The 13,089-nt window shown below is 48.4% G+C and overlaps 3 protein-coding genes across 3 annotated transcripts in view; 1 reads left to right on the forward strand and 2 right to left on the reverse strand.

Annotated features, from left to right (window-relative positions):
- Positions 1 to 2,089, forward strand: part of LOC135806677 (unconventional myosin-XV-like) — a 66,974-nt gene extending 64,885 nt beyond the window's left edge. The window contains exon 50 of the mRNA XM_065320907.1: positions 1,254 to 2,089. Coding sequence (XP_065176979.1) covers positions 1,254 to 1,376 — 123 coding nt within the window. The 3' untranslated portion in view covers positions 1,377 to 2,089. The remainder of the gene's footprint in view (positions 1 to 1,253) is intronic.
- A 904-nt stretch (positions 2,090 to 2,993) lies between these two features.
- LOC135806679 (serine/threonine-protein phosphatase 6 regulatory subunit 1-like) lies at positions 2,994 to 5,953 on the reverse strand. The gene has a single exon (XM_065320908.1). The coding sequence runs from the start codon at positions 5,721 to 5,723 to the stop codon at positions 3,891 to 3,893; it is 1,833 nt and encodes a 610-aa protein (XP_065176980.1). The 5' UTR covers positions 5,724 to 5,953; the 3' UTR covers positions 2,994 to 3,890.
- Positions 5,954 to 10,074: 4,121 nt separating this feature from the next.
- LOC135806680 (probable glutamine--tRNA ligase) overlaps positions 10,075 to 13,089 on the reverse strand; it is a 40,601-nt gene continuing 37,586 nt past the window's right edge. Inside the window, exons 20-21 of the mRNA XM_065320909.1 lie at positions 12,839 to 12,961; positions 10,075 to 10,750 (exon numbers count right to left, since the gene is read on the reverse strand). Coding sequence (XP_065176981.1) covers positions 10,700 to 10,750; positions 12,839 to 12,961 — 174 coding nt within the window. The 3' untranslated portion in view covers positions 10,075 to 10,699. The remainder of the gene's footprint in view (positions 10,751 to 12,838; positions 12,962 to 13,089) is intronic.

The following is a 13,089-nucleotide window of genomic DNA, read 5'->3' on the forward strand; positions in this document are numbered from 1 at the left end:
GAAAAATCGCTCTGGGAAGCGACAATTTTAATGACGCGGAGGAAGTAGTAATCCTTTCTTCTTACTTTACAATACTACTGGCTCGACATCCGAGTTTTAATCAGCATCAGAGTATGTTACACATTCTATACTGTGCAGTCTCCGTCAATTTGGCCCATTTTGATATCTCAGTTAGTCAGGTAGGGGAGGGAGTGGATAGGGTGGCATATGTAGCACTTTGGGGGTACTGGAACAGTTCTGCCTTATGCCTGACTAGGTATGTGAGCATGTACTTTTCTTACCCTATCAAGTTCAGGACCTGGCATTCATGACACGATACACTGGCCAATTTCATAGGCTCTTTTTCTTACTGAATTGGTCTGGATAGGGCCTGAAAAAGTATGTAATCAAGCATGAACTCTGAAGGTCATGGTGGCTGGATGTTGCCGAGAACTCAGCTTGGGAGATGTCGACCCCGGGGATGTGGTCATGCGCAAGATCAGCCATCATAAGATTCATAACTGACAGAGTGTGCTGGAAAAATAGCGATACTTCCTGCCTTGTTTCGGGCGTAACTTGAGTTCTATTCAGCTAATCCTCACATTAATTGGCTTACTGGAACGCTCTCTGCGAACAGAGCTGGATGAGCTCAAACGCAGTACCACTGAGATCACATAGCCAACACTACAAAACTTCATATAGTCCTAAGGGCTGGATATGAGAGCAAATTCTCTCTCCGTCGGCCAAAATGCACATTTCCATTTTTCACCTAGTTTCTTTTAATGCTGCCCCCCCCCCCCCACACACACAGAACTGGCCTGGGAAACTCAGCATGTCAGAAAAGAGGACCCCCACATGCTGACTTGTGCTGTATACATAGCACTCGTAAGCACTTCTCCTAACTCCGCCATGACGTCATTCAAATACCCTCTATAGATAGAATTCCGTGAAGAATTGACCGACTTACGAACGTTTGAGTGCATGTAGCTCCATCATGCACCAGTGGTTGGTTCAAGTACATACCGTAGTTTTAGTGCCGTCAATCAGGCATGATGAGCTGATTATACTCATGATTGGAAAGCTGGCTATTGGCCATGCCCTGGGCATGGATCACGTGTCATGTAAGAAAACTACGTTTGGATGATTGTGAAGCATGTATGTGGTGGCAATTACGCATGGCAATATACATCAGCAAGGCTTAGGACTTATTAGAATATTTACTGATAATGGAATGGTTTGTTGTGTGATTGTTTTCCGGCTGTGTGCTGTTGTAGGGTCGTGAAATTGGTCCACTGATTGCACTCTACAGCAAAATGCACCTGGAGGAGAAGCGCAGAGGTGAAGACCAACAGGGTATCTTCCGTGCTGATGCTGCACTGGCGGCAGGTACGTACTAGATGACGGCAAGATGATGGCTGTCATCAGCGGTTTTTTTTATGTGGAATTCTGCAATGGTCTTGTATTCGTGCCAAGATATGCTACTAGCGATGGATGTGGCCTTATTTTTTCTTGAAAATCCTTCATGGTTTGTTTTGCTAATAGATGGCTAAAGATTACTCTCTTTTTCTTAGCTAACATGATTTTATGACTATTAGAACATTACTGCAGATTTCCTCTCTACCCAACCTATGCTTGTAATAACTGCTTATTTCCGTATTTATTTCCTTATCGGTATTGCAGACGAGTTTGGGGTCATGACACTGCACTTGTTTATGCTGAATTCAGTCCTGTCTATAAAGTAAAAGAGTTCAAAACTATCTTTCTTTTCATCCTGTTCATCCAAGCAAAGTAATTGCTAAGAGATAGCTTCCTTTCTGATGCTTCTAACTAACCATCGACATCAGATACAATATTTCTCCTGATTTTTGAATTGAGAATTTTGACTTGCTGCTTTAGTTTCGTTCGACTGCTGATTTTTGCGCCATGTATAGCCACATATGTTATCTAACTTCTCCGTTTGGTTTGGGTGTTTGCAAATCCACACCGAATTGCACAGAAGATGCTAATTATGAATGATTTTGCTTTTCAACTACTGTGTTGGAATGATATAATTTAATTTTCATCAATTTTGTGAAAATGTGCTTCCAGTTTACACTTTGCCGTATGCTTATACCTGGTGTAGAACTTGTGCAGGGGGGGGGGGGGGATGGTCGACGGGAGCTTGTACAACCAGACAAGTGTGTTAGCACCCACCAGCGCCAGAACGCAACCCAATATTTTGTCTTTGCTGGCCGGACGGTTATCAAAACGTATCATTGGATGAACTGCATGACTCCTGATGCAAAGTACATGTACAGTAGAACTCCTCTGATCCAGGCACTGCTCGTGTAGGAATTGCCCGAAACGCAGAAAATAAACGTATGCCGTGACTCGTGACCAGGGCTAGGTAGTCGTACCCAGACCATGCAGTTGGTGTGGGTACGACTACCTGCTCGTGAGTATCCACCCAGCAGTCCCACGATCCACGCGGCAAAGTGTTGTTTTGTTCAGGTCATCATGAGTCAAAGTAGACTCATCATACCGTAGGGGAGGCGATAACAGGAAATTCGCATCTACGGTACTCGTCAGATTTTTGTGCAAAATTACTGAACTCTGTTTCCCAACACAGGCAATACTAGTATACTGCAAATATCCGCAAAAAAATGTTTACTACGAGCGTATGGCCCGAGGGCTAACCTGGAGGGCAATAACATGCCATAATGGCCTCGCAGCCATCATACAAAAACATATACCGGTATATGCACTTATTGTACCAAGAGTTAAAGCTCCTGGGAGCTTATTTTACTCTTGATTGTACCATGCAGCTTCATCTAGCATGCACTGCCTGTCGAAAAAAGCGAATCCCCAAACTCAAACGTTGCAAACTTTCGCGATGTGAACTCTTGGCAATGGTAGGACCAATAAGAGCAATGGGCAGACTACAGAACGGCAAGGGCCAGTCAGCAACAGTGACACACTGGTATGAGAAGTCCGCAGAATCATTGCCAGTAAGCAAGCGATCGCAGTTGGAACGATAGAATAAAAACTGATTTTTTCGCAAGTTAAATTCTGCATGTGTACAGGAATAAATCCGCCTCAACAACCAGTACAGTGGTACAGTGGCAAAGCTGAGCCTCAACAACCAGGACAGTGGCAAAGCTGAGGCTCAACAACCAGTACAGTGGCAAAGCTGAGGCTCAACAACCAGTACAGTGGCAAAGCTGAGGCTCAACAACCAGTACAGTTGCAAAGCCTCAACAACCAGTACAGTGGCAAAGCTGAGGCCAGCGAACGAAGCAAGCCGGGAGCGGGAGAGCAAACAAGAGACATTGGGAGTGATCACCGTTGTCATGATATGATTATGACATTGTCTCTTGTGACCAACGAGTAGGGAAGACAAACAGAAGCAAATAAACACCAGGCAATGCTGGTTTCAAAAGTTATCATGCAGTCCAGAAAGGTATAAAAACACACCCAGCAGGTAGGAAAAGAAAAGATGTGTGCTATTTGTTAAGGTATACCTTATACCACTGATCCATGTGCCAGCAATGGCGGAACTAAAATATGATAAAAACCATGAGAAAAAGGTCATTGGTACGCGGTAACTTGCCGCCGCACGGAAAGAGCAGATATAAACATCTGTAAAGTACTTTTTAAGTATGTTTCGAAATCCTTGAAATCCTTGCCACTACAGTATGAAATCCTTGCCACTACAGTATGAAAATAAGTAGAATATGATATTGTTATTGTCGACATGCCATGAAGCTTCCATTTCATTACTTGTGTTGCAAACTTGTGAAAATCTAGAGAGTGAAAGGTATTAGGAAGTGGTCAATGAGAACGTTACTACCAATACCTATGCGTGCCAGGAGCTGCTGCTGCTGCTGCTAATGCTATGCCATCGGCACTAGCGCTATCCATCAACCGTCAGTTCAACTTGCATGCACTATGCGCGCCTCACAGCAGAGGGTGAACAAATCCGGCTCTTGAGACTCTTGCTCCGTGCTAAGTTCAAAGTCAAGAGCAGTTATCTCTTCAAACGGAGTAGTCACCGGACGCTCGGTTTCTGATGTGTGCAGCTCATCTGAGAAGCCAAATGATTCAGCAAACTCTGACGTAAGCTGAGTAAGCTGATAATTAAGAAATGCTTGCTGGACATCATCCAGTGCCGGCAATGGTTCCATTTCGCAAGCTTCCTCTTCTTCCGCCGGATGTTGTCCACCAAGTGCAGCATTATTCTTCTGGTTAGCAGCTTCTAGTGGGCCTACCGTCCATTCATTCCATGCTGCTAGATCGGCTTCAGTCAGCTGCTGAGTGGCATCGGCAACACGTGAGTCTCCCGTCACTGCAGCAAGTACAGTATTGCTAATACTGATCACATGACCCATGTAGCCACGTCTACGACCACCAGCAGTATGTTGCTCCTCTTCATTTTCAAGCGCTGCTGTTGCAATACGTTTCATGAACTGGTTGTCAACTAACAGCAGCTCAATCAGGCTCTTTGCTCCAAACTGACAGTCTCGCCAACGCATGCAGTGAGTCACAAACTGCTCAAACTGGCCATGGAGAAAATTGTTCCACACGTATTCCAGGAACAAGTCTAAAAAAGTGCCACAAATATTCAGCGCAATGAACTCATCTGTGAACTCAGTAACATCCAGCTGCAGACACGCCATTAGTAGCTGGATAATTGTGAAGCGTGCAGCTCCCAGTGGGATAGTGGCGGCGGCGGTGGCCACGCTGCTACCTGCACTAGTACAAACAGAATGTGATGATGGTGATGGTGGACTGATCAACACTTGATGCAGGTTTGGCAGCCATTTTGTCAGTCTTCTAACTACCGAACTAGCTGCTTCCTTATGTGTAATGCTGGATGATTCTTTGGGTGAGCCTTCAGATGAGCAGCCTTGTTGTGATTGTAGCATAGCTTGAATGACACTTGTACCTCGAAGGACGACATTCGCGCAAAGTGGCTCTTCAAACATGTTCCCTAGAAGTCCTTCAAGTGTTTCCTCTGACTCAAGAACTTGCAGCAAAGGATCACTATGCGCTGCTGCTGCTGTTACTTCAGAGGCACGGGCTAGGTGATCATAGCAGACACGAATCATCTCTGATAGTGCACGAGATGCATTCCGTTGTTTATCCTCATCACACTTGATCGAGATCATTGCTACTAGTCGCTCAACAAGACACGCATCTTTAAACCAGTCCACAAGCTGGCTACGCAAATGGAATGATTCACATGTAATCAGGAAACTTAACAGCAGATCCATAACAGCCGATGTATCGATGTGCTTCAGCAGTTTGTCCAGACAGCCTGCGTTATTGCGGACAAACGCTAACATGGAATTCGTCTTGCACTGAAGTATACAATGCATAGCCCGTGAGAAGAAGCTGGCCAATAGGGAATTCAGAGGTGCATTTTGATCCAGGAATGACCATAGCTTTTCCAGCAGTACATTATTACTAGCCACTTTATCAACGAGTGTGGTGGATGGTGCTTGGTCAACTCCAAATAAGCTTGCTGCTATCTGAGCCCGTCTGTATTTGGTGTTTTCAGGGAGGTCAGATGGCGGCTCTGCAGTAACCAGAGAAACTATTTGCTCGAGGTTGTCCTCCCGTGTCAAAAAATCAAGGAGACTGCGATTGGTCTTCAGTTCGTCTAGCAATCCCTCCTCATCAAGAATAGATTCTAATTGGCAATCTTCGGATGACAGAAGACCGTCTATCGCCGACGGCGGCTGCATCCTGAGCTTCCAATACATCGTTGCTGGGGTGCATCGAGGACGTTCAAGCAAGATTGGCCTTCTTACACGCTATGTCTAAACGCCACGCTCGGCGGGCAACAGCACAGTACCTTCCATCAATACATACCACGACCAGTTACTTCAACCACTGAAAGCCAAAGCTTTCTCAACTCAACAAAACTGGAAAGCAAAACCAATTTTCGTAGGTAGATTCATCGATGCCTGCAAAATATCGAAGCTTCACTGGCAAAATCGGGCTTTGCCTAGCTGCATGCATGCATGCAGTGGTACGCGGTCGCCATCGAAATGCATCATCCGGATCCACAGTACAGGCGCAAGGCTTAAGGCAGGGCACAGTTATACTTATAGTCGCGTTGTAGGCGATGCGGTAGATCAGTAGATCTACGCGGTGCTGGAGCAGCGGAGGTGCACATGTAGTACGAGTCGTATGTGCGGGGATCCCCCTGGCCTAGCGCCTGGGCGCGGTAGACCATGATTCATGAATGCCATGATGTCAAGGCCCAAAAGGAGACTGCGATTGGTCTTCAGTTCGTCTAGCAATCCCTCCTCATCAAGAATAGATTCAGCCAGCAGGCTATCACTGCTTATTTTATTTTTTATTTTTTTAGAGCATGATAATTTGTTTCGTATTTGACGACTTCCTCGAGAGTATGGGCAAAATAGACACAATTACGAGTGCAACCTCAACAGCACCGGAAGAAAAACGAGCAAAAATGATGGCTGTGAAAACAGTCGAGAGAGCAAAAATGGCTGTGAAGACAGTCGAGAGAGCAAAAATGGCTGTGAAGACAGTTGAGAGAGCAAAAATGGCTGTGAAAACAGTCTAGTATGGAGCCTCGGGAGGGAGCTTTAACCGATGCTGCTCAGGCATGGCAACCGCAAATCGGGCCGAGTCGTTTGCATCTGAGGGCACTCGGTGCCGATGGCCTCGCAGACTGGCAACAGCAGCACGGATCATGAGGGTGAAGCTGAGCTTACATCGGATGTAGGAGATTGTGGCAGAGTACGGGCTCCTGCTTCTTGTCGGCGAGCATCGATGCCAGCCGAGCATAGAGTGCTGTCGCAGCTTTGCCATACGCTTGCCGACGCTTCTCCTGCTCATGTCGCTTGTACACAGCGGACAAGGCAAACTTGGCGTTGGTGGGGGCGTGGGGGTTGAAAACCCGGACATCAAAGTACGAACGCTCGTACCGACCTCCCCAGACTCCACTGGCACCGATGTCAAGGCGGGCGTTGTCTTCAGTTGAAGCCGACCGTAGCGTCATCCTCTCACCTGTCAGCGGCTCTAGCAGCGGTTCCACCACAACTTGGTGCGCAACTTCCTTCATGATGGATGCTGTGAGGTCGCGTACCTCAGCGGCGTTGTGGCGGAGCGGCTAGGGTAGCCGCCAGTTGAGCAGGAGAGAGCATGGGCCATGGTGAATGATTTACCACAGCTGCAAGCAGAGGGCAACCGCTTCAGAGGCCAGCCATATCGCAATGAAACCGCACCGTGAAATGCGCCCTTGGATAGCATGAAGCCAAACATCTTCAGTGGTTTGCATGACGGTCTGCTCTCTTCCACAGCGACTAGGGTCTCCTTCTCCCTTACGGAGTGGATCCTGAGCACCTTCGCCTTCTCTGCCTTCATGGTGTGGTGAACATCACCTAGGTCCGTGTTTTGCACGATGCTCCGCTCCACCAATGGCTGCGTGATGGTCCTGGAGTCATCAAACTGGCTGGCGAGATCGCACGGGTTGATTAGACCCATGCCCCCTAGGCGACAAGGCAGAGCGAGGAGAGTGCGGGTGATCTGATCAGGAGCGGGGTGTCCTGTGAGCGCCGGGATAAACTCGCCGTGGATAATCTCCTCCAGTGGCTGGAAGTTCTCCGTCGCTTCTGGCATGGTGCGAGCGAGGGATGTCCACTTACCCTTCAGCCCTGGCGTGAACGCCGTGTACGCTGCTTGTGGTTGCGATTGAGCGTACCTGGTGAGGACTTGCAGTTCCTTCACCCATTCCGTGACCTTCGCTGCAACAAACTGCTTGCAGAAAGCAGCAGTGCCCAGTCCCGCACCCAGGTGACGGCAACCGTCTTGCATGATTGCGATGTTAGTCCCATGGAACACTTCCTCCGTGGTTTTGGCAAACTGTGGTTTCACCAGGAGAGTGGACTTGGAACCATTGATGAAGTATCCGTACTTGTGGCCCTCCTCCTCGAGCGTGTTCCATCATACACGCATATGGCCTGCTGCTGTGGAATCATCCGCAAACCAGATATGCTGTACCGCTGAGCTGCTCGCCGCCTTCTGCACGAGTGGGAGGAGCCCAATGGCATACATGGGCATTGCCATCGGGTCTCCCTGGGTGGTTCCCTCCTCAGAAAGAAGACACTCCCCATCGACGAACAGCCGTGCGGGATGCCGGTAGGTGTTAGTGACGGCACCCGCGATGGCCGGACAGAGGTGGCGGATGGTGTGCAAGCACACACTGCGGTTCAGCCTGTTGAACGCATTGCTCACGTCTGCTAGGAGGACTGCTTTGGTCTCTTCCTCGTTCCATAGGTGCCGCATTGCGTGGATTGCTGCTTCCACACCACATTCTTGGCCGCCACACAGCTGAAGCGACCCGACCACCTGTTGGATCTGCTCTCCGAGTATGGTGAGGATGGCTTTGCCTACTATCCTTCTGAGGACTTCACAGATGCCGATTGGGCGCACCCCGGGCTTCTTATCCAGAGGCACCAAGCGGCATGCCGTGAATGACTCGAAGGAAATTGGGTTGATGATTCCGGTGGCGATGCGCTTAGCGCAGGCGGCGATGCTATCACAAAGCTGGTCGGAGGACGCTCCAAACGAGGTGCACAAACGTTTCCAGCTGGTAGAGTCCATGCCGGATGGGCCCGCTGCTCCATTTGCCCTTAGCACCGATTGCCGAATGATGTCTCTGTTCAGAGCTTCGAACAGCACCGGGTGCGGCAGTTCAGGGTAGGGGCCGATGATGAGGGCATCTGCATGCATGGGTTCCGCCGGCAGGTGCTTTTCTTTCAGCGTTTGCCTCACGGTTTTACCATCAGCGGAGGAGTCCAGATTTAGCAGCCCACCCGAGGGCGTTGCTGTCAGGGACTGGAGAGCTGCGCCCAGTTTACCATTTGTGATGAGGGTAGCGAAACGTCGCGCGTCATCTGGACTTTGGGCCCGTTTCCCGCCACGTTCCTTGGTTAGTTGGCGCTGGATGGTACGTGCTTCCCGGAGTTCATCGATGTTTCCCTCGTTCCATAGCTGCATTCGTCGGTTCAGACATTCCTCATGCACCTTACGTGTCAAGCAGTTGACCGGTTGTTGCAGTAGAAGACTGTGGCAGACCATAAGTGCTTCAAGGCTATACCTTCTCCCGCCGCATTTGTTCCGAACGTGTTGAGGTAGCGAGCGCTCAAGTCCACCATTGACCTGCCATGTGCACCCGATGGGATCAGGGAGTAGTACAATACGGTATTGTACTACTCCCTGGATGGGATGGAAGTGTACGATTTCCTCGTACGCTGCAGCTATGACCTGTCCTGTGTCCTCGGGGCTCAGCTCACCGAGTCTGAGTCGTTGGTCAGCTGGCGGCAGTAGTGTTGCCGCCCCCTGCACTGCTTATCGACAACTCCAATTGCAACTAACCGTGTTACTTGCCAATGATATCGATACCGGTGTATGCACTTGATCTGCAAGTGGGTATTACTCTAATCACAATGGTCTTCTGGTAGTTTTAAAATAACTTCTAGGAGACATAGTTGATTTTAGGTCATGATGGAAAGAGAGGTGGAGCTGCGGAAGAGATGGGCTGATTATTCGCAGGGTGAGGTTGTCATGTTAGCAATGAAAACATCAATTCCAAAAGAATTTTAAAAGTCAACTAATGAATAGGAGAAGTAAGTTTCCTCTTTTCTACGTTGATCTTTAGCATGCATGGACACCTTGGTATGAGGATACACATGCATTTTGCTGTACTTATGGCCACGAAAGACGCAATTTTCCGAACCTTGAGGCTCCCGATGATAGTAGTGTACAACAAAATGAATGAGTATCCACTCTTCCCAAAGCATAGTACTGTACGAGTATCCACACTTCCCAAAGCATAGTACTGTATGAGGGTTATGGAAGCATAATAAGAGCATCCACGAAAGCATAATTCCATGATTTCTCGAGCATAATCCGCCGCAGCCGAGCACGTACATGTACAATAGCTCTTGGGCCTATTGGTACTGTCACTACTGCAGTACTGGTCACGAGGTGTGTTGTTTCACCTTGTTTCCGGCCACTGATCTAGAACGCACTTTGTGCCATTGTTACAATGTAGAATCGGGAGCTTACTCTAATAGCAAATACAACGTACTACATGTATTTCAAGTAGTTACTTCATGGCATTAACTTCAGGTACTGGTGCATGCACATGAATGAGGCTGGGCAGCCCGAACTACATAATCAGAGCAGTTAGAAAGGCAAACTGTTGGTGGTAAGAATTGAGAAGTTCAATTGCCAGGGAAGTAGACAAGTATCAATGTCAGCTAGCAATACAGGTCATGTGATACAGGTCATGTGATATACTACCAGAGTACCAGAGCTAGAGCTAGAGAGACTCTATGGCAGAGGGAGAGAGAGAGAGAGAGGAGGAGGAGGGGCAACAGCAAATTCGAAGTCTACATCGTGAATCTAACCAGTACTTCAAGAAAGCAGCAAGTAGCAGTAAGCAAGCAACAGCACCCCCCCCCCCCTCCCACATGCATTGAAAGTATCAGCGAGTCACTCTAGAGCTATTTTAAAGCGTCTAAAAAATTAAAGGAAATTTCCGGAAATGTTATGATAGAAAGGAAATAGTTGGCATGTACACAAAAGTGTGAAAATACGGGCAGTGAATTAAGCTGGTTTCCATGATATGCTGCTGGGCATGAGAGGAGAGGAGGGAGGAGAGGGATGGCAGAGAAAGGTGTTGTCCAGAGATTATGCCAGTCTAGTTTTTACCACTGTCTTGTTTCAGGCCGACAGTGAGGTTGAAAACCATCTGCAACAAACACAACAACAACAACAACAACAACAACAACAACAAACACAACAACAAACACACGTCAAACACCTATAGCGCATGCATAGCTACACACACGCACACACACGCACACATACACGCACACATACACGCACACACACCTTGAACCTTGAACTTGCCCATTGCCGTAGGCAATGATAGCGAAAGGACTAATTCGGCGGCAACCGGCAGAAAGGTTCGTGGCGCTTGAGATCGCCGGGGCGGCGACACGTCTTCCTGCAAGCACAACGATACTCTGGCTCGGCGGAGACATCACGAGGCTGAGGACGACGGTGGATGACCTCCCTCCACTCCGAGCAGTTCTGGGCAGTGTCGAGCCATTCCTACTCCGGGACAGGTGGATGAATGCGGTTGAAGTCGTCCACAACCCCATCCCGCCAACGCTTGCGTGGGCCGTGTTGCGGTCGAGTTGCAGAGAGCTCCCCAAACAGGGTACACTTGGGCAGACGGCCATCGTCCATGCGGCCAATATGGCCGAGCCATCGTAGCCGACGCTCGTGGATGATGCCGCCAACGTCCGAATCAATTCCGAGGGTCTTCGCCAGTGTTAAAGAAGTGACTCGATCATCCCATTGCTGGTGTCTCGAGATGACGACAATAGCCCGCACGCACTGATGGTGGAATGTGTTAAGACGGCGCAGATCAGGAGCCTTGGTCGTCCAGGTCTTTGCTCCATACAACAGGGTCGTAAGAACGAGAGTCACGTAGGCACGACGTCGACATCGGAGGGACAAGGAGCGGTTCCCGAAGACAGGTGCCCGCAAGCAACCAAACACTCGAGACGCCTTAGAAATCCGCGACTGCACATCATGCGCACAAAGACCATCCCGGTGAATCACGGACCCAAGATATGTGAATTGGTCAACGGCGTCGATGGTTCCATTCCCGAACACACACACACGCACGCACGCACGCACACACACACACACACACACACACACACACTTGGACATTGTACGTTCATAGTTTCACAGTCACAGTGAAGCTTGCCATAGATAATAGTATAACAACACTCCAGCAGGAAAGGAAAACGTCATTTCTGATACGTGACCATATCTGACGTTAGCCGGTCCCAGTATACCATGGCATTCCGGGTATGTCACCATAGCTGAAGTTAGCCGGTCTCAGAATACCATGCTATACTGGAAACAATGTGCTGTGGCTACATTGTCTGTCATTGATCATCTGCTGCTATTACCAATGTCATCGTACTCGGGCTCGGCTATACTGTAAAATACCGTTGATCTGCACCCTCTCTAATACTTTCTGCCTGTAAAGCAACCTACAGTCCATTCAGAAAAAGATGAGAGCTGGCTCTGGAGAGCTCCCGTGTTTGGTGATTTTGTGGTACACTGTGCAGTGCCGTGCGATTCGAAACTTCAAAAAGGGTACAAAAAGGCACCTCAACTGGGGTTCGAACCGCAAATGTACTGTTATGCAAGTGGATCATGGAGTGAACGGCCTGGATTTTCATGGTTTTTACCGAATTCAGTGCTTTGGGGGCAAAACCTGGCCGAAATCCTATTCTTGTTATGGCTTGCTTTTTGGAGAAATAGACTTCAAAAACACAATTGGAAGAGCATTCCATGGGGGATTGCCAAAAAAATTATGACGAAAACTCAAAATTTGACCCGTTTATGGCCAAAAGCTAGGATATCATCTTTTTCTGAATGGACTGTAAGGCACACATGAAAATACGGTGTTGAATACGGTGTTGAACTGGCGCATGCACTGCTGTAAGCAATACGTACCAGTGCAGGTATGCCTGCAGATGAACATGTGCTGCACAATCCAGTAAGTGACCAAGTGACCAAGTCTGATCTTTTGCACTGTTGTACAGTCATAGTACTGCACTTGGCAGCCTTGATTTAATTCCCCGCCCATTGCTGATAAGCCAGCTGTGAAGCGACATGGCACGTGTGTGTGGGTGGGGGTGGGGGCAGATCAACGGTATTTCGTGGTACATAAAAACACACACACCTTGAAAACTACACACATCAGGTTTGTTTGCCAAAACTCTCATCCCTGAATGAGCTCAGTCCTTACCTTCTCCGGAGTTGAATCATAGTCAACGCAGAAGTATCCTACACGCTCAAATTGGTAGCGGTCAAGGTGCTTTGCATTTCGCACAGACTGATCAACAAAGGCATTGTGAACCACGAGAGAGTTCTGAAAAGGAAGAGGCAACCAATACAGTTTTGTAGACGGTGCATTTTGAGATGAAGGTACATGGGTACCAGTGCATGTCTGATGATCATGATGAAGGGCCTAATTTGCAAGTGAAAAAAGCCAGCTAG

This window comes from Sycon ciliatum, chromosome 1 (assembly GCF_964019385.1).
Source record: "Sycon ciliatum chromosome 1, ocSycCili1.1, whole genome shotgun sequence".
Classification (NCBI taxonomy): Eukaryota; Metazoa; Porifera; class Calcarea; order Leucosolenida; family Sycettidae; genus Sycon; species Sycon ciliatum.